Source organism: Heteronotia binoei, chromosome 19, assembly GCF_032191835.1.
Source record: "Heteronotia binoei isolate CCM8104 ecotype False Entrance Well chromosome 19, APGP_CSIRO_Hbin_v1, whole genome shotgun sequence".
Taxonomy (NCBI): domain Eukaryota; kingdom Metazoa; phylum Chordata; class Lepidosauria; order Squamata; family Gekkonidae; genus Heteronotia; species Heteronotia binoei.
In genome coordinates, this window is record NC_083241.1 from 5776153 (window position 1) to 5803911 (window position 27759).

At 50.1% G+C, this 27759-nt stretch overlaps 1 protein-coding gene across 4 annotated transcripts; it reads left to right on the forward strand.

Annotated features, from left to right (window-relative positions):
• The first annotated feature begins 6942 nt into the window (after nt 1–6942).
• SLC51B (SLC51 subunit beta) lies at nt 6943–26914 on the forward strand. 4 transcript variants are annotated; one of them, XR_009556470.1, is made up of 5 exons: nt 6975–7234; nt 16439–16647; nt 24026–24116; nt 25682–25948; nt 26529–26914. XR_009556470.1 is itself a non-coding variant. In XM_060260179.1 (4 exons), exons 2-4 carry the CDS (start codon nt 16500–16502, stop codon nt 25890–25892), a joined length of 450 nt encoding a protein of 149 aa, XP_060116162.1. In that variant the 5' UTR covers nt 6943–7234; nt 16439–16499; the 3' UTR covers nt 25893–26914. The 4 variants fall into 4 exon arrangements, 1 of the variants encoding a protein (XP_060116162.1); XR_009556468.1 differs by having other exon boundaries at nt 7043–7234; nt 25682–26376; XR_009556469.1 differs by having other exon boundaries at nt 7043–7234; nt 25682–26269.
• Nucleotides 26915–27759: the final 845 nt, after the last annotated feature.

Genomic DNA, 27759 nt, shown 5'->3' on the forward strand with positions numbered 1-27759 from the left:
CCGTAGCAACGGAAGAGCGGCTGTAGCTATGGCAACCGGCCCTCCTCCTGGAATTCAGCGGGGAAAGTTTCCTTCGCTCCGAGGAAGCGTCACCTGTTGAATCTCGGCCTGGCCAAAACCAGGGATGGCCAAACTGTAGCTCCTTTATGCATATTGTGTGGCTTGGAGAAGGAATTTGTTTCTTGAAATAATCTAGTCAAGCCGGTTGGCAGCTTAGAGAATGCATTTAAAGTTAAAGTTGCTTTCTTTCCATCTCTCTCCCGCCATCTATTTCCCTCCCTTCCTTCCTTCCTTCCTTCCTTCCTTCCTTCCTTCCTTCCTTCCTTCCTTCCTTCCTTCCTTCCTTCCTTCCTTCCTTCCTTCCTTCCTTCCTTCCTTCCTTCCTCCCAGACTAGAAGCTCTCAAACATCTGATGGCCATGTCTTGTGGCTCTCAAACATCTGACATTTATTCTATGTGGCTCTCTCCCTCCCTCCCTCCCCCCTATCTATCTATCTATCTATCTATCTATCTATCTATCTATCTATCTATCTATCTATCTATCTATCTATCTATCATCTATCTATCTATCATCTTCCTTCCTTCCTTCCTTCCTTCCTTCCTTCCTTCCTTCCTTCCTTCCTTCCTTCCTTCCTTCCTTCCTTCCTTCCTTCCTTCCTTCCTTCCTTCCTTCCTTCCTTCCTCCCTCCCTCCCTCCCTCCCTCCCTCCCTCCCAGACTTGAAGCTCTCAAACATCTGATGGCCATGTCTTGCGGCTCTCAAACATCTGACATTTATTCTATGTGGCTCTCTCCCTCCCTCCCTCCCTCCCTCCCCCCTATCTATCTATCTATCATCATCATCTATCTATCTATCATCTTCCTTCCTTCCTTCCTTCCTTCCTTCCTTCCTTCCTTCCTTCCTTCCTTCCTTCCTTCCTTCCTTCCTTCCTTCCTTCCTTCCTTCCTTCCTCCCTCCCTCCCTCCCTCCCAGACTTGAAGCTCTCAAACATCTGATGGCCATGTCTTGCGGCTCTCAAACATCTGACATTTATTCTGTGTGGCTCTTACATTTAACAAGTTTGGCCACCACTGATTTAAACATTTGCATCCCACTTTATTCCCAATAAGCACAAAATCCAGACAAACCACCCCTAAAGCCTCCAGGTGTTTCCCAACACAGACCTGGGCAACCCTACATAATGCCTTTTTGAAGATCCACTCCCCCCCACCCCCAGATGTCCAGGAATTTGCCAACACAAGAGTTGACAACCATAATTCATATGAACATATGAAGCTGCCTTATACTGAATCAGACTCTTGGTCCATCAAAGTCAGTCTTGTCTACTCAGACTGGCAGTGGCTCTCCAGGGTCTCAAGCTGAGGTTTTTTATGCCTATCTGCCTGGACCCTTTTTTAGTTGGAGATGCCGGGGACTGAACCTGGGACCTTCTGTTTACCAAGCAGATGCTCTACCACTGAGCCACCATCTTGTTTGGTGACACCCAACTCCAGAGCTGTGGACCGTCTCTCCAAACTGTCTTGTGGTGGGAAGTGCTACCAAGTTGCCAGTGACTTAGGTTGATTCAATAGGATTTTCGAAGCAAGAGATGAACTGAGATGGTTTGCCATCACTGACCCTGTGTTTCTGGTCTCCCATCCAAGTACTAACGAGGCCTAAGCTTTCTTAGCTTCCAAGATCTGACAAGGTTGGGCTATTCTGGGCCATCCATAGGGTTGCCAATCCCCAGGTGGGGGCAGGGGATCCCCCGGTTTGGAGGCCCTCCCCCCGCTTCAGGCTCATCAGAAACTGGGCAGGGGGAATGTCTGTTGAGCACTCCATTATTCACTATGGAGACCGATTCCCATAGGGTATAATGGAGAATTGATATGTGGGGCTTGGGGAGGGGGCTGGTTTTTGAGGTAGAGGCACCACATTTACAGCATAGTATCCAGTGCCTCTCCCCAAAATACCCTCCAAGTTTCAAAAGGATTGAACCAAGGGGTCCAATTCTATCAACCTCCAAAGAAGGTGCCCCAATCCTTCATTATTTTCAATGGAGGGAAGGCATTTAAAAGGTGTGCAGTCCCTTTCAACGTGATGGCCAGAACTCCCTTTGGAGTCCAATTATGCTTGTCACACCCTTGCTCCTGGCTTCACCCCCAATGCCTCCTGGCTCCACCCCCCCAAAAGTCCCCAGATATTTCTTGAATTGGACTTGGCAATCCCAGCCAACCAAGTGTGAGGTCTGATGGTCTCGTATAAATATTATACTGCATGGGGACATCCCACACATGAGCTCAGTGTGGAACAGATTCTACAGCTGCCTTCACCACTCACATGAACACTCATGAAGTTGGCAGTGCCTTCGACTGACCACTGGCCAAACAAGGCCACTCTCGTCTACTCAGACTAGCAGCAGCTCTCTGGGGTCTCAAGCAGAGGTCCTTTGCATCACCTGGCCCTTTAAACTGGAAATGCTGGGGGAATGAACCCGGGACCTTCTGCCTGCCAAGCAGATGCTCTAGCACTCTCTCCTTCCTCTCACACAGAAAAAAATTGAAAACAACACTGTGCCATCTAGGGTTGCCAAGTCCAACTCAAGAAATATCTGGGGACTTTGGGGGTGGAGCCAGGAGACATTGGGTGGATCCAGGAGCAAGGTTGTGACAAGCATAATTGAACTCCAAAGGGAGTTCTGGCCATCACATTTAAAGGGACCGCACACCTTTTAAATGCCTTCCATTGGAAATAATAAAGGATAGGGGCACCTTCTTTGAGGGCTCATGGAATTGGACCCCCTGATCCAATCTTTTTGAAACTTGATGGGTATTTTGGGGAGAGGCACTGGATGCTATACTGAAATTGTGGTGCATCTACCTCAAAAAATAGCCTTCCCAGAGTCCCGGATACCCACGGATCAATTTTCCATTATACCCTATGGGAATTGGTCTTCATAGGGAATAATGGAGTGCCCAGAAGACATTTCCCTCCCCCTCCCCCGCTTTCTGATGACCCTGAAGTGGGGGGAGGGCCTTCAAACCGGGAGATCCCCTGCCTCCACCTGGGGATTGGCAACCCTAGTGCCATCCCATGTATTCCAACCTGCTGTTCAAGATGGTGACGAAAGCTGGCATGATCCAGGTATGTCGAACTCATTTGTTATGAGGGCCGGATCTTGACCATGTCGGTCCAGGCTATGTGTGTCATAAAATGCAATGCCTGGTAGGCGAGATATAAATTTTATAAAGGACACAGACAAGCACACACACTCAGCCTAGTCCATCTTACTGGTTTGTTGAACCTCAGCAAAGGGAAGAGAGGCTTGGCTCAGTAGCTCTGCTGTGCGATTGAGAGAGCCTGGCAAAGCTAGCTTTCCTCCCCCCCACTTCCTCTCCAAGGGAGAAGCTTTGCTTTGTAGCTCCTGTGCGATTGAGCAAGCCTGGCAAAGCAAGTTGTGATGCAGAAGAAAGCAAGAGAGGGAGAAGGAAGCAGATGATAGCCAGTTGCTCAGAGACCTGAAAGGAGCTCTCTGGGAGCCTGATTTGGCCCCCAGGCCACATGTTTGACACCCCGGATCTATGCAATCATGTTGCAAAACTAGCCCTGACCTTGGATAGCCCAGGCAAGCCGATTCTCATCAGATCTTGGAAGCCAATCAGGGTCGACTCTGGTTAGTACTTGGATGGGAGACAGTCCTTGAAATATCCAGTCGAGAGGACGGGGCGGGCTTTATTTAGCAACCTCTCCTAAAATCCTCCAGGACCCCAGTAGGGGTCAAGCACTAGAGGTCAATATGAACTCCAAGTGTGCACACAGACACAAAAAAAAATACATTTTTTAAAAAATCACATTTCAAAACTGAAATTTATTACCCCTCATAGAAATTTATTGCCTGTCTTCAAAGCTCTATCGACTGCTAAAAGGATTTGTTTTATTATTACTTAAACACAGAAAGAAAACCTCTTAACTTGATTTTTATGTGGGGGAAAAAGAGCGGCCGCGGTTATTCTATAACCAGGCAGCAGAGGTGAAAGACCCTGAAGAGACAAGATAAGAATCACAAGGACAGATAAACAAGACAAAATATGCCAAGTCCAGATATTCCCATTTTCCCCTAAGAATGCTGAGAGCAGAACAGGACAGTTGGAGCCCTTCCTAGCTGCTGTTTGCTTTGTAATCCTTCAAGTGGGAACAGCACAGAACATAGAGTGTACCCATGAACACAGAGAGCTGCTTTTGTCCATCAACACCAGGGGTGGCCAAACTGACTCGGGAGCCACATGTGGTTCTTTCACACATATTTGTGTGGCTCTCAAACCCCCTACCGCCCCAGTTGCTGTGTTGGAGAAGGCATTTGTCTCATTGGAGAAGGCATTTGTTCCAAACTAGAATGATTAAAGGTTTGGAACGCTTTCCCTATGAAGAAAGGTTAAAACGCTTGGGGCTCTTTAGCTTGGAGAAACGTCGACTGCGGGGTGACCTGATAGAGGTTTGCAAGATAACGCATGGGATGGAGAAGGTAGAGAAAGAAGTACTTTTCTCCCTTTCTCACAATGCAGGAACTCATGGGCATTCAATGAAATTGCTGAGCAGTCGGGTTAGAATGGATAAAAGGACTTCTTCACCCGAAGGGTGATTAACATGTGGAATTCACTGCCACCAACGCCATGCTGGGAATTAGGCCCATGCCATGCTGGGAATTATTAGGAAGGGAATTGAAAACAAATCAGCCAGTATCATAATGCCCCTGTATAAATCGATGGTGCGGTCTCATTTGGAGTACTGTGTGCAGTTCTGGTCGCCGCACCTCAAAAAGGATATTATAGCATTGGAGAAGGTGCAGAGAAGGGCAACTAGAATGATTAAAGGGCTGGAGCACTTTCCCTATGAAGAAAGGTTGAAACGCTTGGGACTCTTTGGCTTGGAGAAACGTCAACTGCGGGGTGACATGATAGAGGTTTACAAGATGATGCATGAGATGGAGAAAGTAGAGAAAGAGGTACTTTTCTCCCTTTCTCACAATACAAGAACTCGTGGGCATTCGATGAAATTGCTGAGCAGACAGGTTAAAACGGATAAAAGGAAGTACTTCTTCACCCAAAGGGTGATTAACATGTGGAATTTGCTGCCACAGGAGGTGGTGGCGGCCACAAGTATAGCCACCTTCAAGAAGGGTTTAGATAAAAATATGGAGCACAGGTCCATCAGTGGCTATTAGCCACAGTGTATGTGTGTATATAAAATTTTTTGCCACTGTGTGACACAGAGTGTTGGACTTGATGGGCCGTTGGCCTGATCCAACATGGCTTCTCTTATGTTCTTATGCCACAGGAGGTGGTGGCAGCTACAAGCATAGGCAGCTTCAAGAGGGGTTTGGATAAAAATATGGAGCAGAGGTCCATCCGTGGCTATTAGCCACAGTATATTACTGGAACTGTCTGGGGCAGTAATGCTCTGTATTCTTGGTGCTTAGGGGGGTAGGGGGGCAAAGTGGAAGGGCTTCTAGCCTTCCATTTGGAATAATGAAGGACAGGCACCTTCTTTTGGAGCTCATAGAACTGAACCCCCTGGTCCAATCTTTTTGAAACTTGGGGGCTATTTTGAGGAGAGATACCACATGCTGTGCTGCAGATGTGGTGTCTCTACCTCAAAAAACAGCCCCCCTAAAGCCCCAGATTCCAGCAGATTGATTTTCCATTATACCCTATGGGAAATGGTCTCCATAGGGAATAATGGAGTGCCCAGCAGACATTTCCTTCCCCCGCCCCCGCTTTCTGATGACCCTGAAGCAGGGAGAGAGCCAGTTTGGTGTAGTGGTGAAGTGTGCGGACTCTTATCTGGGAGAACCGGGTTTGATTCCCCACTCCTCCACTTGCACCTGCTGGCATGGCCTTGGGTCAGCCATAGCTCTGGCAGAGGTTGTCCTTGAAAGGGCAGCTGCTGTGAGAGCCCTCTCCAGCCCCACCCACCTCACAGGGTGTCTGTTGTGGGGGAGGAAGGTAAAGGAGATTGTGAGCTGCTCTGAGACTCTTCGGAGTGGAGGGCGGGATATAAATCCAATATCTTCATCTACCTCACAGGGTGTCTGTTGTGGGGGGGGGGGGAGATAAAGGAGATTGTGAGCCGCTCTGAGACTCTTCGGAGTGGAGGGCGGGATATAAATCCAATATCTTCATCTACCTCACAGGGTGTCTGTTGTGGGGGGGGGGGAGATAAAGGAGATTGTGAGCCGCTCTGAGACTCTTCGGAGTGGAGGGCGGGATATAAATCCAATATCTTCATCTACCTCACAGGGTGTCTGTTGTGGGGGAGGAAGGGAAAGGAGATTGTGAGCCGCTCTGAGACTCTTCGGAGTGGAGGGCGGGATATAAATCCAATATCTTCATCTACCTCACAGGGTGTCTGTTGTGGGGGAGGAAGGGAAAGGAGATTGTGAGCCGCTCTGAGACTCTTCGGAGTGGAGGGTGGGATATAAATCCAATATCATCTTCTTCTTCTTCTCCAAACCAGGGGATCTCCTGCCCCCACCCAGGGATTGGCAACCCTAAACTGTAATCTTGGGAGGTGTCCAGGGCACACCTGGAGATTGGCAGCCCTACCATCACGTGAGCAAAATAGACTCTTTTGACAGTACATCAATTGTTTGGCTTTATCTTACACTTCTCTTTTGAGGGTTCCTTTTTTCACGTTGCGGGTGCCTCAAGTTATAAGCGATGAATTGTTCCTTCATTAATGATGCAGCATGAAACCAACGCACTCGGCAAAAAAAAACAAACACGCAGCTCTTATCAGCTATGACAAGAAGGTCATGCTTGATCCAAGGTCTGTCTTGATCCAAGTTCATAGGATGGTTTCATTTCATGATCTTGGGAAAGTCCTTTCTTGATTTCCAGGCAAGAAGGGGATTTTACGTCACCGCGAACGCTTAAGTTGATCAATGACAAGGCCCGAGAATTCCTCTTTAAGAAGAGTTCGCTCACCTTTGGCCATGAGTGTGGGGTGGGGTGGAGAGTGCGGAGTGGAGGTGGAGGTTCAGTGGCTTTGCGGACTGCCTCCAACACACCGACACAGGGGAATGAATGGCAAGTCATCTGAGCAACTGCAAAGGTTACAACTTCGGGGAATGAACTTTCAGGACTGACCAGCTAACCCACCAGATGTCGCAGTCAGCTCTGAGGGGGACCTTCTTTGGACAGCTGTGCTAACATAACAACATCTGCCTTTCCTCCAGACACAAACAGCAGTTTTCCCGGTAAGTTCTCTTTGAAAGGTTTGTGCAGGGGAGGGAAAGATAATATATTAAACTGTGGAAATATTTTAGAGTAGCCAGATGGTTTCTACAAAGAAGGGCGGTTAGACTTAAACTGACCTGGAATTTTCATTCTCAGTATTAGACTGCAGGAGATGACTGCAGTGCTTCAGAGGGGGAGAATCATGAATTCTGCCCATGCTCAGAGGCATTTCACTCTCCTGTTTCTTGGTGTTTTCTGCGGCACTGAAAAGAGGCTCTGGGGATGAGACCTGAGAATCCATGACTCAAACCATGGAGCAAGGAAAGTCCTAGGGGGGGAGGGGATTAGTGTAGTAAGTTGTGAGTTAGGTTGGAGAGTCCTGGATTCGAATCCGGTCAAAGAGCACAGCAAGTGATCGTGGTCCGACTGATTTGCCCCTTGCAACCTAATCTACTTTATATGGTGCTTATAAGAGTAAAATGGGAGCAGAGATGAGGATTTTGTAATGAATGTGCAACAAATCCAGCTACTATAGCCCGCTGAGAGAAAATATTACTGTTTCCAGATGTTATATCCACACATTACCAGGAACTTCCCAGACCTGCATTGCTCTTCCTGATGCACATGGCCACCATGCTGTCTGAATGGGGGCAACATCTGAATTTTACACGAATATACAACTTCAGTACGCACAAAGTGAGTCCTGAGGTTTTCACAGATGTGGGTCATGCCAACCGAAGTTGTATATGCTTGCAAAACACCCCTGTTCATACTGTGCATATGAGAAGCATCATTTATTTATTTATGCCTCATCTTTCTTCCATTGCTCTCCTCTTCTCCAGTTTTATCTTCACAACAGTCCTGGGAGGTAGGTTAGGCTGAGAGAATGTGTGACTGGCCTGAGGTCACCCGGCAAGCCAAGTGTGCGGTTAAGTGCACAGACTCTTATCTAGGAGAACCAGGTTTGATTCCCCACTCTTCCACTTGCCGATGCTGGAATGGCCTTGGGTCAATCGTAGCTCTCGTAGGAGTTGTCCTTGAAAGGGCAGCTGCTGTGAGAGCTCTCTCAGTCTCATCTACCTCACAGAGTGTCTGTTGTGGGGAGCGGAAGGTAAAGGAGATTGTGGAGAGGGCTCTCCCAGCAGCTGCCCTTTCAAGGACAACCTCTGCCAGAGCTATGGCGGACCCAAGGCCATGCTAGCAGGTGCAAGTGGAGGAGTGGGGAATCAAACCCGGTTCTCCCAGATAAGAGTCCGCACACTTAACCATTACACCAAACTGGCTCTCCACAATGGCACAGTGAGGATTTGAACCTGGATCCCCTAGACATTCTGTCTCTCTGTCTCCGTCTCTCTCTCTCTGTATCATTGGTAGCAGTAGCCCACACTCATTGTTGCCAGGTTCCTGGTAAACACAGATGTTACATCTGAAAGGGGCTATAATCAAGTATGTTCGATACAACTGCGGATTCCCTGAGCGACACAGAAGAGGAAAGGAGGGAACACTGCAGTATCCATTCTTATGACTTCTATTATGCACTGATTGTACACGCCATGATTATCGTGACTGGCAGCATTCCAGAAACACATTCTGAAGCATGTACTCACGTACAATTGCTTCCTTCCAGATCGCTGGGATGGCCTGGGCGGGCAGCCACGAAGCGTGAACTTTGAATTGTTACAGGAGCGAAAGCAGGGGAGAAAGTGATTAAGGAGGTTGCTGACCGAGCGGGTGCATGTTTAACATCACTAGACAGGAAGACTCTCTCTCGGAACACGGGTCGAGGCTTTCGTCACTAAAGGCAGACCTCTTTCTCACAAACGGTTGATGAGCTGGTCTCCGTCTGCCTGGGCTGCACCAGTGTAGGGTCTGGAAGGAGACTCATAGGACAGAATAGACCCTCATTCCCAGGGGTCACTTGGTAGAAAAATAGGTGGTGGAGTTCATCCAGGGATTATTACGCGGCTGCACCTCCTATTCAATGGACAAGGAGGAGGGGGAACCCTCAGAAAGGTTCAGGAGCTGCGCTCCTGTGAGCTCCTGCTGAATCCGAGGTCTGCTCATGCCAAAAAACGGGTGGAATTCTAGCAGGAGCTCCTTTGCATATTAGGCCACGCACCCCTGATGTAGCCAATCCTCCAAGAGCTTATAAGGCTCTTTTTTTGTAAGCTCTTGGAGGATTGGCTACATCAGGGGTGCGTGGCGTGGCCTAATATGCAAAGGAGCTCCTGTTAGAATCCCATCCCTGCTAAAACACAAAACTCCCTATAGGGTTGTCAGCTGCAGGCTGGAAAATACCTGGAGATTATGGGGTGGGGCCTGAGGAAGGCGGGGTCTGGGGAGGGGCCTCCGTGGGTTTCAATACCATAGAGTCCACCTTCCAAAGTAGCCATTTTCTCCTGTTGAATTGATCTCTGTTACCTGGAGATCCGTGGTAAGTCCAAGCAATCTCCAGTCACCACCTGGAGATTGGCAAGCTGAGCATCAGGGAGCAAACTAGACTCCAATCCCGCTTCCTCGCATTGAGTTTTCCAAGAATGGGGAATCCCTCTTTTGTTTTTAAGATATACTGCAACATTCGACCCCACCTCTCTTTTAAGTGGTACTGCTAAGAATCTGTTCCCTTTGGCTATTTGTAAGAACTGGGAGAACCAGGTTCGAATCCCCGCTCTGCATTGGAAGCTGGCTGGGTGACTGTGGGCCACTCATGCTCTCTCTCGGGCTAACCTTCCTCACTGGGTTGTTGGGACCTACTATTCAATATTACATACATTTTTCATATCATTGCATTTAGAACATAAACTTTTTCACCAGCAATTTGTGTTGTTTAATCCCCAGGTGGGGGCAGGGGTTTCCCTGGTTTGGAATCCCTCCCCCCGCTTCACGGTCAACAGAAAGCAACGAGGGGGGGAAATGTCTTCTGGGCACTCCATTATTCCCTATAGAGACCAATTCCCATAGGGTATAATGGAGAATTGATCTGTGGGTAACTGGGGCTCTTGAGGGGGTCTGTCTTTTGAGTCAGAGGTGCCAAATTTGCTGAACAGCATCCGGTGCCTCTCCTCAAAGCACCCTCCAAGTTTCAAAAAGATTGGACCAGGGGGTCCAATTCTATGAACCTCCAAAGAAGGTTCCACCTCGTCCTTCATTATTTCCAATGGAGGGAAGGCATTTAAAAAGTCCGTGGGCTCTTTAAATATGATGGCCAGAACTCCCTTTGGAGTTCAATTGTGCTCGTCACACCCTTGCTCCTGACTCCACCCTCAACGTCTCCTGGCTCCACCCCCAAAGTCCCCAGATATTTCTTGAATTGGACTTGGCAACCCTATTTTGAGATAAATTCACCATTCTCAGAACTCCCAGGGTCACGTCAGTTTGAGGCCTGAGGCACTATTGCTGGGAAAGAGCACAGGAGTTCACAGGCCTGGACCTGATGTGGCCCCAACTTATTGACAACTTGGCAAATCGTGGATATATAACTGTAGCAACGGGGCACCTTATTGTACCTACTGTATGGTAAAACCAGGCCTTTTTTTTTTTTAGCAGGAACACACAGGAACATTGCTCCAGCTGGTTTGGCACCAGGGGTTGTCGTCTAATATGCAAATGAGTCCCTGCTGAGCTTTTACTACAAAAAAGCCAAGCACGAAACAATGGGGATGTCAGGAGTGTGGCCTAATATGCAAATGAGTTTCTGCTGGGGGGTTTTCTACCAACCACCCCCCCCCCGGTCATGGGAATCATATTATGTATTTTTAGTTATTTACCAATTTTCTACCTTAGGGACCGCCTCTCTCCATATGTTCCCCAGAGAGCACTACGATCCAGTTCACAAAACCTTCTGGAAGTACCTGGGCCAAAAGAGGCCAAACTAAAAACAACTTGAGAACAGGCCTTCTCTATAAAAGCACCCCAACGGTGGAACCAGCTGCCGGAAAAGGTGCGGGCCCTGCGGGATCTTGGCCAATTCCGTAGGGCCTGCAAAACCGCCCTCTTCCGGCTAGCCTTCTAAGATGGAGCTTGGAATAAACACCACGCCATCATTAACATAACTGAGATAGTAGCGCTATTAGATTATATTTTTTAGACTGTTTTTAGATTATTTAAATATTTCATTGTTAACTGTATTGAACTGTATAATCTTGTTTTATTGTTTTGACATGAACATATGAACACATGAACATATGAAGCTGCCTTATACTGAATCAGACCCTTGGTCCATCAAAGTCAGTATTGTCTACTCAGACTGGCAGCGGCTCTCCAGGGTCTCAAGCTGAGTTTTTTTCACACCTATTCTCCTGGACCCTTTTTAGTTGGAGATGCCGGGGCTTGAACCTGGGACCTTCTGCTTACCAAGCAGATGCTCTACCACTGAGCCACAGCCCCATTCATGGCTCTCCAGGGTTTCAAGCTGAGGTTTTTGTAACGTACTCGAAGCGGAGACGAGAGTAGGGCAACATGGTTTATTAGGAGCACGTTGCAAGAGAGAGAACACGCGGGCCGGGTCCCGCTTATGTACAATCCCGGGTACAGCCTACTGGGTTGGTTGGGCCAATCCAGCCCCGTTGAACTTCCCGCCACAGCTGGAGATAGGCGGGGACAGTTGCCCCCCCCCGTCGGGTCGCATGACATTTCTTGATACACTACACCCCTCCCCCCTGGTTAATGTACAAAGTCCTGTAAGTATGCGGGGGGCCGGCGCTCCCGAGTGGACCGTCTGGGGGGTCCCGGTGGCGGCGGCGCGGCCGCCGAGGATGGTGCCTCGGTAGGTCCTGGAGTGGACGGGGGCGGCCCGTCCGGTTCCGCGGATCCCTCGGTTTCGGTCGGTTCCGGTACCTCCGGCGCCCGCATCACGGATGTTGGGATCGCGTCATCTAGGCGGTCTCCGTTAGGCTCCTCGCTGGATATAGCCTCGTCCGTGTCCGTGGGGGCCTCCGGAAGGGTGCGGCGCCTCAACTGATCAATGTGCCGCCGTAGTACCTGGCCCCCCTCCGTTGATATGTCGTAGTGGCGGGACCCGGTTACCCTCAGTACCCGCCCCGCCACCCAATCGGGGCCCCTTGCATAGTTTCGGGCGAAAACTGGGTCGCCCGCGAAGAAGCCCCGTGTATTTGCCTGGATCTCTTTTAGTTGGAGATGCCAGGGATTGAACCTGGGACCTTCTGCTTCCCAAGCAGATGCTCTACCACTGAGCCACCGTCCCTCCCCTTGCCATGTCCTGTAAGCCGCCCTGAGCCTGCCTTGGCGGGGAGGGCGGGGTATAAATAAAATTTATTATTATTATTATTATTATTATTATTATTACTTGAAATTCAAAGTGGATTTTATGGTAGAGAGTGCTGTAATCGAACAGCATAAGATCTAAAAAACAACACAACTGGACTAAGCTTATAAATGTTACAAAAATGCAAAAAAAGTATCAGACATGCTAACAATGCTGTAAGATCTAACTCAGGTGTGTCAAATTCATTCGTTTGAGACCTTGTTGGGCCGGGCCATGACTGGTTGGGCCATATGTGTACCTATTTAAGATTATTCAGAAGAGATATAAATATTATAAAGACAGACAGACGAACACAAATATATATTTTTAAAAACTCAAAATATGCTTAAAACATTAGCAGTCACTGGTCTTAAAGATGCTTTCTTTGTATTTCTCCCATGGGATCCAAGGAACTGGGCAATGGAAGCTCTGGCTCTTTCCTTCCTTCCCCAGGGGAATTGGGGGGAAGGAGCCTCAGCCAATAGAAGGAAGGAAGGCATGGCTCAGTAGCTCTGCTGTGCGTTTGAGAGAGCCTGGTAAAGCAAGCTCTCCCTTCCCCCCTTCCTCCCCAAGGGAGGAGCCTCAGCCAATACAGAAAATAGAGGTTTTGCTCTGAAGCTCCTGTGCAACTGAGCAAGCCTTGCAAAGTAAGCTGTGATGCAGAAGGAAGCAAGAGAGAGGGAGAAGGAAGCAGATGACAGCCAGTTGCTCAGAGGCCTGTCGGAAGCCCTTTGGGGGCCTGATTCGGGCCCTGAACATGTTTGACATCCCTGATCTATCTAATCAATAATACATTGCGTATGCTGTGGCATAGACTACTGTTCTGTATAAGCTTTATAAAATGCTCTCCTTAGCAACTGTTTCCCGTAGTTTTCAGAATTAAAAAAGTACGGGACCAGCCTTCTTCCAGTTACTGAAAACTGAAAAATTCTGTTCTAGCCAATGGCATAAAGGATCCACACTTGGGAGATTTCTGACAGGATTAACACTTTTTTACCTCAACTCCTTCCTTAACCCACCTGGAGGGCTGTCAGGAATAACCTGGCTGCTGGTGGAGGACTTCCGTTGCGTGATGACATCAGCAGAAGTGACATAATCATACCGGGTGCATTACACGGGGACATTCTAGCATTTTGGTAAAAACTTTATGGTGCCATAGAGTTTTTTTTTTTTTTAGCAAAATGCTAGAGCACCCCCACGATGTGCCTGGCATGATAGCACAACGTCTTGGTGATGTCATCGCAAAGAGCACACCATGCACTGATAGAGCTCTTCGAGGGTGGGCCTTAGGGGCCTGAAGTAGGGGCAAGCTGGTTCTTTGCACAAGGGAAACTTGCGGAAAGGGAGTCCCATTTCCTCCCCAGTAGGGAAGATGTCCCCGTTCCGTTACAGGAGCCCTTTCATGGAATTGGAAGACTGGGCAAGTTGCTTCAACCATTTCTACTGGGGTTGCCAATCCCCAGGTGGGGGCAGGGGATCCCCCGGTTTGGAGGCCCTCCCCCCCACTTCAGGGTCGTCAGAAAGCGGGAGGAGGGGAGGGGAATGTCTGCTGGGAACTCTGTTATTCCCTAGGGAGATTTATTCCCATAGAAAATCATGGAGAATCGATCCGCGGGTATCTGGGGCTCTGGGAGGAGCTGTTTTTGGGGGTAGAGGCACCACATTTTCAGTACAGCATCTAGTGCCTCTCCCCAAAATATCCCCCAAGTTTCAAAACTATTGGACCAGGGGGTCTAATTCTATGAGCCCCAAAAGAAGGTGCCCCTATCCTTCATTATTTCCTATGGAAGGAAGGCATTGAAAAGGTGTGCCGTCCCTTTAAATGTGATGGCCAGAACTCCCTTTGGAGTTCAATGATGCTTGTCACAGCCTTGATCTTGGCTCCACCCCTAATGTCTCCTGGCTCTACCCTTAAAGTCTCCTGGCTCCACCCCCAAAGTCCCCAGATATTTCTTGAATTGGACTTGGCAACCCTATTTTCTATTAAGTGCCAAGTCATCTCCCCTTGCCATTCTACGTTTCTGCCATGATTCATTTTGGTGTAGAGGTTAAGTGTGCGGACTCTTATCTGGGAGAATTGGGTTTGATTCCCCACTCTTCCACTTGCAGCTGCTGGAATGGCCTTGGGTCAGCCATAGCTCTGGCAGAGGTTGTCTTTGAAAGGGCAGCTTCTAGGAGAGCTCTCTCAGCCTGAGCCTCACCTTCCTCACAGGGTGTCTGTTGTGGGGGAGGAAGAGAAAGGAGATTGTGAGCCACTCTGAGACTCGTTGTGGAGGGTGGTATATAAACCCAGTATCATCATCATCATGTTTCTCCAACAGCAGGTTCATACCCTTTCTTCTTCAGGCCTCATTTGGGGGGGGGGGCTTGGGAATGTTCCCCATGTTTTTTTTTCTTCATAATCTCTGCAGCTCTCGAAAAGCTATTTGAGAGATGTGCTGTGGAACCTAGTCTATGTCCCCTAATGTTTGCTAGCAGTGGGGAACAGGGACTTGGCTGTTTCAGTGAAAACTCGTTGTGGCTTCCTGCTTCGTAAGGCTCTCTGTCTCACGTAACCTAAGGAGGTGGGATGAAAAAAGAATCACACAACCCTCAATCGCTCTCACTTTGCTGATTTCCAGGGTGTGAGGTTGGAGAGAAATCGGCATTGGGGTTAATGACCCGGGAACTTGCACAAGAACTCTTTAGGGTGGGGCTCTCCTGCTGGCCAATCTTGTGTTGGCAGGTTGGAGGATCCGAAATTGGGGGGAACTCCCCCCCCCCAGTGGGAGGCTGGGAACCCTACCAACCTGTAATGCTAGCTGGAGGGGGCATGGAAAATAATTGGTGGGGCAGCACCCTCTTTCTAGGGTTGCCAAGTCCAATTCAAGAAATATCTGGGGACTTTGGGGGTGGAGCCAGGAGACTTTAAGGGTAGAGCCAGGAGACATTAGGGGTGGAGCCAAGATCAAGGCTGTGACAAGCATCATTGAACTCCAAAGGGAGTTCTGGCTGTCACATTTAAAGGGACCGCACACCTTTTCAATTCCTTCCTTCCATAGGAAATAATGAAGGATAGGGGCACCTTCTTTTGGGGCTCATAGAATTGGACCCCCTGGTCCAATCTTTTTGAAACTTGGAGGGTATTTTGGGGAGAGGCACTAGATGCTATACTGGAAATTTGGTGCCTTTACCCCAAAAAACAGCACCCCCCAGAGCCCCAGATACCCGCAGATCAATTCTCCATGATTTTCTATGGGAATAAATCTCCATAGGGAATAACAGAGTTCCCAGCAGACATTTCCCTCCCCTCCCCCCGCTTTCTGACGACCCTGAAGCAGGAGGAGGGCCTCCAAACCGGGGGATCCCCTGCCCCCACCTGGGGATTGGCAACCCTACCTGTTTCCCACCAATGTAACTACAGTCCCGAGGGGCAACAAATCAATTGAAACTTGCCACTGCCATAGGTTGCCAATCCCCAGGTGGGAGCAGGGGATCCCTCCTCCTGCTTCAAGGTCATCAGAAAGCGGGGGGGGGGGGAGGAAAATGGCTGCTGGGTACTCTATTATTCCCTATGGAGACCGGTTGCCATAGGATATAATGGAGAATTGATCTGGGGGTGGGGCTGTTTTTTGAGGTAGAGGCACCAAATCTTCAGCATAGCATCGAATGCCTCTCCCCAAAAGACCCTCCATGTTTCAAAAAGATTGGACAAGGGGGTCCAATTCTATGAGTCCCCAAAGAAGGTGCCTCCGTCCATTATTTCCAATGGAGGGAAGGCATTTAAAAGGTGTGCGGTCCCTTGAAATGTGAGGGCCAGAACTCCCTTTGGATTCAATTATGCTTGTCACAACCTTGCTCTTGGCTCCACCCCCAATGTCTCTTGGCTTCACCCCCAAAGTCCCCAGATATTTCTTGAATTGGACTTGGCAACCCTACACTACCAGCCTCCATCAATTTTATGTATTGGTTTAATTTACAGGCCACCTTTCTCGCTGAAACTCCAGATAGGCACCGTCCCTGCGCTCCCCGCCAATTCGACCATGGAGGAAGACCTACAAAAACTTTTGGCTGTCGGCCAGACTACCGCAGGAATTCGTGATATCTCGGCAGGGAGCCCTCACCCCGAAATGGACCTGATGATTCCAGAGACGCTGCAGGACATGATATGGTTTTTCCGGACAGAGGACTGTAAGTTCTCATGCAATCCGCCTTGGCAGGATGGGCAAAGCTGGAGACAAGTGCGCGCTCCTCAGGGATGTTTTTCTCCCTGGTCCAAGGGAAATGAACAGTCGGCAGCCATTTAAGGCATGAGCCATTTAAGGCCTGTTAAAGTGCAGCATAGGCATGGACCCTGGCCCATTGCTCCCAGCCATGAGCCATCACTTCTAGCCAGGGCTTTTTTGGAGCAGGAACACAGTTCCAGCTGGCTTGGTGTCAGAGGGTGTGGCCTAATATGCAAATGAGTTTCTGCAGGGCTTTTCCCACAAAACCCCCTGCGCAAAACAACGGTGACACCAGGGGGTGTGGCCTAATATGCAAATGAGTCTCTGCAGGGCTTTTTCCACAGCCCCCCCTTGCGCAAAACAACGGTGACACCAGGGGGTGTGGCCTAATATGCAAAAGAGTTCCTGCAGAGGTTTTTCTATGCAAAAAAGCCCTGCTTCTAGCTAATGTTTGGTGTAGCGGTTAAATGCACAGACTCTTATCTGGGAGAACCGGGTTTGATTCCCCACTCCTCCATCTGCAGCTGCTGGAATGGCCTCCTTGGATTAACCATAGCTCTTGCAAGAGGTGTCCTTGAAAGGGCAGCTGCTGTGAGAGCCCTCTCAGCCCCACCCACCTCACAGGGTGTCTCTTATGGGGGAGGAAGGTAAAGGAGATTGTGAGCCGCTCTGAGACTCTGTCATTGGAAGGGCAGCTGCTGTGAGAGCCCTCTCAGCCCCACCCACCTCACAGGGTGTCTATTGTGGGGGAGGAAGGTAAAGGAGATTGTGAGCTGCTCTGAGACTCTTCGGAGTGGAGGGCGGGATATAAATCCAATATCTTCATCTACCTCACAGGATGTCTGTTTAGGGGGGAGGAAGGCAAAGGAGATTGTGAGCTGCTCTGAGACTCTTCGGAGTGGAGGGCGGGATATAAATCCAATATCTTCATCTACCTCACAGGATGTCTGTTGAGGGGGGAGGAAGGCAAAGGAGATTGTGAGCCGCTCTGAGACTCTTCGGAGTGGAGGGCGGGATATAAATCCAATATCTTCATCTACCTCACAGGGTGTCTGTTGTGGGGGAGGAAGGGAAAGGAGATTGTGAGCCGCTCCGAGACTCTTCGGAGAGGAGGGTGGGATATAAATCCAATATCTTCATCTACCTCACAGGATGTCTGTTGTGGGGGAGGAAGGGAAAGGAGATTGTGAGCCGCTCTGAGACTCTTCGGAGTGGAGGGCAGGATATAAATCCAATATCTTCATCTACCTCATAGGATGTCTGTTGAGGGGGGAGGAAGGCAAAGGAGATTGTGAGCCGCTCTGAGACTCTTCGGAGTGGAGGGCGGGATATAAATCCAATATCTTCATCTACCTCACAGGGTGTCTGTCGTGGGGGAGGAAGGGAAAGGAGATTGTGAGCCGCTCTGAGACTCTTCGGAGAGGAGGGCGGGATATAAATCCAATATCTTCATCTACCTCACAGGATGTCTGTTGTGGGGAAGGAAGGGAAAGGAGATTGTGAGCCGCTCTGAGACTCTGAGATTCAGAGTATAGGGCAGGATATAAATCAAATATCATCATCATCTTCTTCTTCCTGGACCATGCCTGAGTCTAGGATTGCCAGCTCCTCCGTGGCCACTGGCAGGAGTAGGGGGACAGGGTTCCCTGAGTGAGTGTGAGCTCGCTCACAGTTTTTTAACTTCCAGCTCACACATTTTTTGTCTTCGCTCAGGAAAAATGACCCCAGAGCAAATTATGCAGGAGCTCACAACTTTCATGTTAGGAGCTCATGTCGTAGAATTTATGCTCACAAGACTCTGCAGCAGTGTCACAGAGGGCACCCTCCAAAGCAGCCAATTTCTCCAGGGGGACTGATCTTGGTATTCTGAAGAGGACCTGTCATTCTGGGAGATCTCTAGTTCCCACTTGGAAGCTGGCATCCCTAGTTGCCAACTCCTGGTTGCAAAATTCCTGGTGATTTCAGGCTGGAGAAGGTAGGATTCAGGACAGGGGCGAACTTCATCAGGGTATACAGCCATAGATTTGACCCTCCAAAGAAACCATTTTCTTCAGCGGAAGTGATCTCTGGAGATCAGTTGTAATTCCAGGATATCTCGAGGACCCACACAGAGATTTATTTTATTTATATTAAGATTTATACCCCGCCCTTCTCACCTAGGTGTCTCAGGGCGGCTTACAACACAATAATTAAAACAATTTCAGTTTAAACAATTAAAATACCATTAAACCATAATTTAGTAAAAAACAAGATAGAGTAAAAACCGGCGGCCTATAGATACATTTTTTCATCCAGGATATTTTACATTGTCAGTTAATATCATAGGCCTGCCGGAAGAGGACTGTCTTACAGGCCCTGCGGAATTGCCCTAGATCCCGCAGGGCCCGCACCTCTTCCGGCAGCTGGTTCCACCAATAAGGTGCCGTTATTGAGTAGGCCCGATCCCTGGTGGATTTTAGGCGGGCCTCCTTTGGCCCGGGGACTACCAACAGGTTTTGTGAACCTGAACGTAGTACTCTCTGGGGAACGTGTGGGAAGAGACGGTCCCTAAGGTAGGCAGGTCCTAGGCCATATAGGGCTTTAAAGGTCATAACCAACACCTTGTACCGGACTCGGAATATTACTGGCAGCCAGTGCAGACCCTGGAGCCCCGGTCGAATGTGCTCCCATCTTGGGAGCCCTAATAACAGCCGGGCAGCAGCGTTCTGCACCAACTGCAGTTTCCGGGTTCGGCACAAGGGTAGCCCCATGTAGAGGGCATTACAGTAGTCCAGCCTCGAGGTGACCGTAGCATGAATCACTGTTGCCAGGTCGTCACGTTCCAGGAAGGGGGCCAACTGCCTCGCCCGCCTAAGATGAAAAAAAGCGGACTTGGCAGTGGCTGCTATCTGAGCCTCCATCGTCAATGAAGGCTCCAACAGCACCCCCAGGCTCTTAACCCTGCCCGACGCTGTTAATGGAGCGCCGTCAAAAACTGGCAGGGGGAGTTCCCTTCCCGGGCCGCAGCGACCTAAGCAAAGGACCTCTGTCTTCGCCGGGTTCAGCTTCAGCCCACTCAGCCTAAGCCACCTAGCCACTGCCTGTAACGCCCGGTCCAGATTTTCTGGGGCGCAGGCGGGCCGGCCGTCCATAAGCAGATAGAGCTGGGTGTCATCAGCATACTGATGGCAACCCAGCCCATACCCTCGGGCCATCTGGGCAAGGGGGCGCATATAGATGTTAAATAACATCGGGGAAAGCACCGCCCCTTGAGGCACCCCGCACTCAAGCGTGTGTCTCCGGGACAGTTCCTCCCCAATCGCCACCCTTTGTCCCCGACCGTCAAGGAAAGAGGAAAGCCATTGCAAGGCCAACCCCTGAATCCCTGCGTCGGCAAGGCGGCACGCCAGGAGCCGATGGTCGACCATATCGAACGCTGCCGATAGGTCCAACAACATCAGCACCGCCGAGCCGCCTTGATCCAGATGTCGCCGAAGGTCATCCACCAGGGCGACCAGCACCGCCTCCGTCCCGTGGCCCGGGCGAAAACCAGACTGGTAGGGGTCGAGGACAGAAGCATCCTCCAGGAAGCTCTGTAGCTGCAACGCCGCTGCCCTCTCTATAAGTTTGCCCAAAAAGGGCAAATTCGATACCGGCCGGTAGTGTGCCAATTCGGTCGGATCTAACGTTGTTTTCTTCAGGAGGGGACGGACCACCGCCTCTTTGAGCGCCGATGGAAAATGTCCCTCCAATAGGGATCTATTTATGATATCCCGTATAGGATATCTTAGCTCCCTCTGGCAGGTCTTAATAAGCCAGGAGGGGCATGGGTCCAATTTACAAGTTGTTGGGCGTGCAGATAGGAGGATCCTGTCAACTTCTTCCAGGCTAAGCGCGCCGAAGCCGTCCAGGACACAATCCGAAGACAGGCACGGAGCCTCAGGTTCGCTAACTTTATCTAATGCGGCAGGGAAGTCGGAACGGAGCGATGCGATTTTATCCGCAAAAAAATTCGCAAAAGCCTCACAGCCAATTTCCAATTCATTAAAATTTGGTCTGCCCTGTGGCAGCGTTGTAAGAGTCCGAATTGTATTGAACAGTTGTGCCGGGCGCGAAATTGCGGACGCAATCTCTGCCGCAAAGTAAGTTTTCTTTGCGGCCTTGACTGCCACCTCATAGGACTTCATAACCTCTCTATAAGATGTTCGAGTCGCTTCATCTCGGGTACGCCGCCATTGCCTCTCTAGTCGTCTGAGTCCTCGTTTCAACTGCCGCAACCCCTGGTTATACCAGGGTGTCGGCCTTGAACGAGGGCGCAGAGGACGCCTAGGCGCGATCTCATCGATGGCCCCGGCGAGCCTATTATTCCAAGACTCCACCAGGTCATCGAGGGAATCGCCAGGGGGCCAGGGATCCCGCAGGGCCGTCAGGAACCGTTCCGGGTCCATCAGGCTCCGCGGGCGAGCTAAAATAAGCTCGCCGCCCAAACGGGGTTGGGGTGGGACGTCCACACGAGCCTTGAGGGCATAGTGATCCGACCATGGCACTGCTATAGAAGCAAGATCGTTCACTAAAACTCCTGACGCGAAGATCAAGTCTAACATGTGACCGGCCTGGTGAGTGGGTGTCGTAACTATTTGGGAGAGTCCTAGTGTCGCCATGGAAGACACTAGGTCCATCGCCTGATTGGAGGTCACGTCATCGGCATGAACATTGAAGTCACCCAGGATCAGAAGCCTCGGGTGCTCCAATGCCCATCCTGCTGCGGCCTCCATCAGTGATAGTAAGGCGCTGGCCGGTGCGTTAGGCGGTCGGTACACCAGCCAGATCGCCAACCCCTCCCCAACATCCCACGCCAGGCCCGGCACACTCAATGCCCTTGATCTCCGGAGCCGGGAGGGCCCGGAAGGAGTAAGCCTCTCGAATGAACAGGGCCACCCCTCCCCCCCGCCCGCTAGTCCGCGACTGGTGAAAGACCGAGTATCCCGGGGGCGCCATCTGGGAGAGAGCTACGGGAGAGAGATGGGCAGCCCTACCTAGATCTCCCTTCTTGTGTAGGGTTGCCAGCTGTGGGCTGGGAAATTCCCTGAGATTTGGGGGTGGAGCCTGAGGAGGGCGGGCTTTGGGGAGGCGAGGGACCTCAATGGGGCATGATGCCATCAAGTCCGCCTTCCAAAGCAGTCGGGCTGCCAACCTCCAGGTCTGGGCGGGGGGAACCTCCCCCAATGTCGCTGGCGCGTTGACGGAAGTGATGTCATAAAAATGGCAGCACCCATGCGGAGCTGCTCTAGGCATTTCCAGGAAAACTCTATGGTTTTCCCGGATGCTCTAGCTATTTGGGAGGTAAAAACTCTATGGTGCCTAGGTACCATAGAGTTTTAACCTCCCAAATGGCTAGAGGGTCTAGAGCAGCCCCGCACGGGCGCCACCATTTTTGATGATGTCACTTCCGGGTGACACCATCGCATCGCGTGTGTGCTCCGCACATGAGAGAGAGTCCCCAGCTGCGGAAAGTTGGGGACTTGGTAACCCTACAAAGCGGCCATTTTCTCCAGGAGAACCAATCTCTGTCATCTAGAGATCAGCTGCAAGCCCAGGAGATCCCCAGCCACCCCCTGGTAACCTTGTGGCTTAGGGCTGCCAACTCCCTGGTCCGGGTGGGGAATCTTCTGCCAGCCAACATCGAGCCAGTGGGGGGAACCTCCCCCTGTGATAATGTCACCCGGAAGTGACGTCATCAAAATGGCAGTGCCCGTGCGGGACTGCTCTATGTGTTTCCAGGGAAACTCTATGTTTTTTCTAGACGCTCTAGCCATTTTGGAGGTTAAAACTCTATGGTACTTTTGCACCATAGAGTTTTAACCTCCCAAATGGCTAGAGCATCCGGGAAAACCATAGAGTTCTCCCAGAAACGCCTAGAATAGCCCCGCACGGGCGCCATCATTTTGATGACGTCACTTCCGGGTGATGTCATTCATCTCGCGTGCGTTGCGTGCGCGAACGTCCCCCGTTGGGGAATGAGGAGGACTTGGCAACCCTATTGTGCCAGCTTGGATCAGGGCCCTAGATCTTTAGTTGTTCTTTTTTAATCTCTCCTCCACAGGCCACTTTCCTGGTAGGCTGCGTTCTCTCCCCAGATCTGCTATTAGTTACGATTGGGGGGAAAAGACAGGCATGGCACAGACACCTCTTTTTCTCCTCTACCACAAAGGTTTCACAATTTCATGCGGCAGCAACATTTTATCCTTTAAGAGGCATAAGCAGGCCTTGGATTTAGCAGGAGCCCACAGGAGCACAGCTCCTGAACCTTTCTGAGGGTTCCCTAGGGTTGCCAATCCCCAGGTGGGGGCAGGGGATCCCCTGGTTTGGAGGCCCTCCCCTCGCTTCAGGGTCGTCAGAAAGCGGGGGGAGGGGAGGGGAATGTCTGCTGGGAACTCTGTTATTCCCTAGGGAGATTTATTCCCATAGAAAATCATGGAGAATTGATCTGCGGGTATCTGGGGCTCTGGGGGGGGGCTGTTTTTTGAGGTAGAGACACCAAATGTTCAGTACAGCATCTAGTGCCTCTCCCCAAAATACCCCCCAAGTTTCAAAACCATTGGACCAGGGGGTCCAATTCTATGAGCCCCCAAAGAAGGTGCCCCTATCCTTCATTATTTCCTATGGAAGGCAGGCATTGAAAAGGTGTGCAGTCCCTTTAAATGTGATGGCCAGAACTCCTTTTGGAGTTCAATGATGCTTGTCACAGCCTTGATCTTGGCTCCGCCCCTAAGGTCTCCTGGCTCCACCCCCCAAAGTCTCCTGGCTCCACCCCCAAAGTCCCCAGATATTTCTTAAATTGGACTTGGCAACCCTAGGGTTCCCCCTCTTCCTCCCCACCTACCTTGTCCATTGAATAGGAGGTGCAGCTGCATAAAAACCCCTGGATTAGGAGAGCGGGCAGCCAGCCAGCCACCAGGGGCTTTGCCACGCCCCCAGCAGCCCTCATTAACCCCTGGAGAAGTCTGCGCCACCCTTTCTCCACTTCTGAGGTGATTTGGGGTGGCAGGTGGCTTGCTGGCTGTGGGAGGGGAGTGGCCAAGGAGAGTCCCAGGTGTGCGGGGCTCTCCTTTCTTGCATCAGGTTGCTTTTGGGGTGGCATATGCTAATGAGTTATGCATGCTAATGAGGTCCGCCACCTGTTTTTCTACAAAACAACCCCTGAGCATAAGCATGAGGTGAAACTTTCCTCCATCGCAGTCTGCCCTCTTTTTCTGGGAAGACAAAAAAAAGCGGCCAAGGGTGGAGGAGAGAAGAGTAGGAAGGTGGGGTTAGAAGCTCGCACCGTTGACTCACCTTGCCCTTCGAACTGTGCTTTCTCCCAGCCTCCATATGGAATTACTACATTCTCAGCCTGTCGCTTGCGGTTCTCCTCTTAGGAGTCATGCTGTTGGCAATCAACGTCGTGGCAAACAGGTAAGAGAACATCTAGGACTTTATTGCCCCAATAGAGGGTGTTTGGCCCAATGCTCAAATAGACAGAAAAGGCTTCTATTTTTTTTTTTTAAAAAAGAAAGCACCAATCAGAACAACCCCTGGCAGAAACACTCTTTTCCCCTTTCAGTCTCAGCAAGTTCAGACCCCATTCGCCCACAGCTGGATATCCCCAAAGTAATATCTGAAAATACATGTTACTTACAGTCTCCCCTCCTTCCATATCACAGTGTAACAAATGAGGGATCAGCAGACAATTGCCAATAGAAAGATGTCTTCTGTAGCCTTTCTACACCATAAGCTTTTGAGAAACACAAGCCCTCTTCGTCCGATGCAGGGAGTTGTGTTTCTTGAAAGCTTATGTTACAAGTTTGGAGAACCAGTTTGGTGTAGTGGTGAAGTGTGCGGACTCTTATCTGGGAGAACCGGGTTTGATTCCCCACTCCTCCACTTGCAGCTGCTGAAATGGCCTTGGGTCAGCCGTAGCTCTGGCAGAGGTTGTCCTTGAAAGGGCAGCTGCTGTGAGAGCCCTCTCCAGCCCCACCCACCTCACAGGGTGTCTGTTGTGGGGGAGGAAGGTAAAGGAGATTGTGAGCAGCTCTGAGACTCTTCGGAGTGGAGGGCGGGATATAAATCCAATATCTTCATCTACCTCACAGGGTGTCTGTTGTGGGGGAGGAAGGGAAAGGAGATTGTGAGCCACTCTGAGACTCTTCGGAGTGGAGGGCGGGATATAGATCCAATATCTTCATCTTCTTCTTCTTCTACAATAAAATGTGTTAGTCTTAAAGGTGCCACCGGATTCTTTACTGAACATATGAACCTATAAATCTGCCTTCTACTGAATTAGACCCTCGGTCCATCAAAGTATTGTCTACTCAGACTGGCAGCAGCTCTCCAGGGTCTCTAGCTGAGGTTTTTCATGCCTACTTGTCTGGACCCTTTTTAGTTGGGAGATACTGGGGAACCTGGAACCTTCTGCTTTCCAAGCAGATGCTCTGCCACTGAGCCATCATCCCTCCACTAGACATATAAACATATGAAGCTGCCTTCTATTGAATCAGACCCTGGGTCCATCAAAGTCAGTCTTTGTCTACTCAGACTGGCAGTGGCTCTCCAGGGTCTCAAGCGGAGGTTTTTCACGCCTATTTGCCTGGACCCTTTTTAGTTGGAGATGCCGGGGATTGAACCTGGGACCTTCTGCTTCCCAAGCAGATGCTCTACCACTGAGCCACCGTTCCTCCCAAGGAAGGAAGGAGCCTTCCACTGAATCAGAACCTGGGTCCATCAGAGTCAGTATTGTCTACTCAGACTGGCAGTGGCTCTCCAGGGTCTCAAGCTGAGGTTTTTCACACCTACTTGCCTGGACCCTTTTTAGTTGGAGATGCTGGGGATTGAACCTGGGACCTTCTGCTTAGCAAGCAGATGCTCTACCACTGAGTCACCGTCCCTCCCCAGCAACAGACTAGCACAGCTAACTCCTCCGGATTTCCTGATGCTCCTTTCCCAATCCACATCATTCCATTTCTTTATTCTTTCCTCTTCAGGAATCGGAAAGCCACGCTCTCGCACTGCGAGGAATACAGAGACACCCAGCCCAACGGGACAGAAATGAAGCAAGGCTTTGTGTCTCTGAAGGAAGAAGTCACCGCAGAAAGTTTGCTTCCAAAAGTCCAAAACGCAGGAGAGGTGACGGTGCAGTGGAAAGACGGGAACGTTACGACTCTGTACACAGACGCAGCCGAAGAGGATGCGTAAAAATGAATGCGATCTTACTCTAAAAGAGAGAAACTTGCTCAGGATTCTAGGAAATGGTGTGCATTTTTTTGACAAGATTACCACGCGGAGGGAAGGTCATAGCCAGGAAATGAAAGCTGGAGAGGAAGGGTTGGGATTTGGGTTCTTATGTAGGGTTGCCAGTCTCCAGGTGGGCCCTGGAGGTCTCCTGGAATTAGAACTGATCTCCAGGTGACAGAGATCAGTTCGCCTGGAGAAAAGGGCTGCTTTTAACGGTAGACTCTATGGCATTAGACCTCATTGAAGTCCTGCCTGTCCCCAAACCGTCCCTCCCCAGCAACAGACTGACACAGCAAACTAACACAGCCATCCTCAGGCTCCACCCCCAAAATCTCCAGGTATTTCCCAACCAGGATTTGGCAACCCTTGTTCTGAGTTGGAGATGAGGGTGCCATACAGGTCTCTGACAGAACACTGCCTCTCCACGCCTCTAAGAAAAGCAGGGGTGGAATTCTAGCAGGAGTTCCTTTGCATATTAGGCCACACCCCCTCTGATGCAGCCAATCCTCCAGGAGCTTACAAGGCTCTTTTTTAAGCTCTTGAAGGATTGGCTGCATCAGGGGTGTGTGGCCTAATATGCAAAGGAGCGCCTGCTAGCATTCCACCCCTGAAGAAAAGGATGCAGGTTGTTAACTCCAACCACAGAATCTCAGTCTATTACTCTCCACATTTAAGAAGGATACCTTTACACATCTGTCTCCTATTTTAACATATTTATTGCGCCACTCTTCCCCTCCCCATTAATGTCAAAGAAATGGTGACCTGGTGAGCATATAAACCTAACTTGTTATTGCTGTTTGGCCTTTGCATATATCAGAACATCTTCATTAAGTTGTGTGCTAATTTACTCTTCGCCTATGTAGAGGCATCTGCCTATATATTGGAACGGTTAACTTGCATTTCGCTGTATCTGAGGAAGTGTGCATGCACATGAAAACTCATACCTCGAATAAAACTTTGTTGGTCTTAAAAGTGCAGCTGAACTCGCACTTAGGTCTCCTTTTTGTTACACGTGGTGCGGTGCGCTGAATCCATTCCTTATTTTCCAACGTTGCATGTATCAATCCTTTGTTTACTTTGTTGACTTTACTTACTGTATTCAGAGGTGGCTTCTGAATCCTGTAAAGGAATGTTCCAGCTTCCCTGGAGAAAAGGGCTTCTTTAAGGGTAGGCTCTATGGCACTGTATCATGCTGGGGCCCCCCCCACTCCTCTCCCCAAACCCCATCCTCTTCCAGATCCACCCCCAAAGTCTCCAGGGATTTTCCAAAGCAGACCTGGCAACCCTACTTTTCGGTTCTTTGATTCGTAGCTGGCCAGCAGGGTAAACCCCACCTCCAAACAAGGATGATGCAATGACATCATTTCCTGCTGACATCACAGCAGGGACATCGTATGGCAGCACTCTGGTTTTTAGGCAAACTCTATGGTTTTGAAGACAAAAAAAGGATAGAGTTTTGCTCAAAAAAAAAAACACCCCAGAGCGTTGCGTGCGATGATGGCATTTCCAAGTGACAATATCACATCGGGAATGTCGCGCACAACGTCCCGCCCACTCCTGGAATGCCCTCCAAATAGAGTTGCCAACCCCCAGGTGAGGACAGGGGATCCCCCGGTTTGGAGGCCCTCCCCCCACTTCAGGGTCATCAGAAAGCGGAGGGGTGGGAGGGAAATGTCTGCTGGGCACTCCATGATTCCCCATGGAGACCGATTCTTATAGGGTATAATGCAAAATTGATCTGCGGATCGTGGGTATCTGGGGCTCTGGGGAGCTGTTTTTTTTAAAAGGATAAAGGCACCAAATTTTTGGCATAGCATCCAGTACTTCT

Coding starts and splice junctions, on each gene's coding strand:
- SLC51B (XM_060260179.1), top strand. CDS start 16,500: ATGGAGGAAGACCTACAAAAACTTTTGGCTGTCGGCCAGACTACCGCA. Junction 16,648..24,025: donor GTTTTTCCGGACAGAGGACT/GTAAGTTCTCAT, acceptor GCTTTCTCCCAG/CCTCCATATGGAATTACTAC. Junction 24,117..25,681: donor ATCAACGTCGTGGCAAACAG/GTAAGAGAACAT, acceptor TTTCCTCTTCAG/GAATCGGAAAGCCACGCTCT.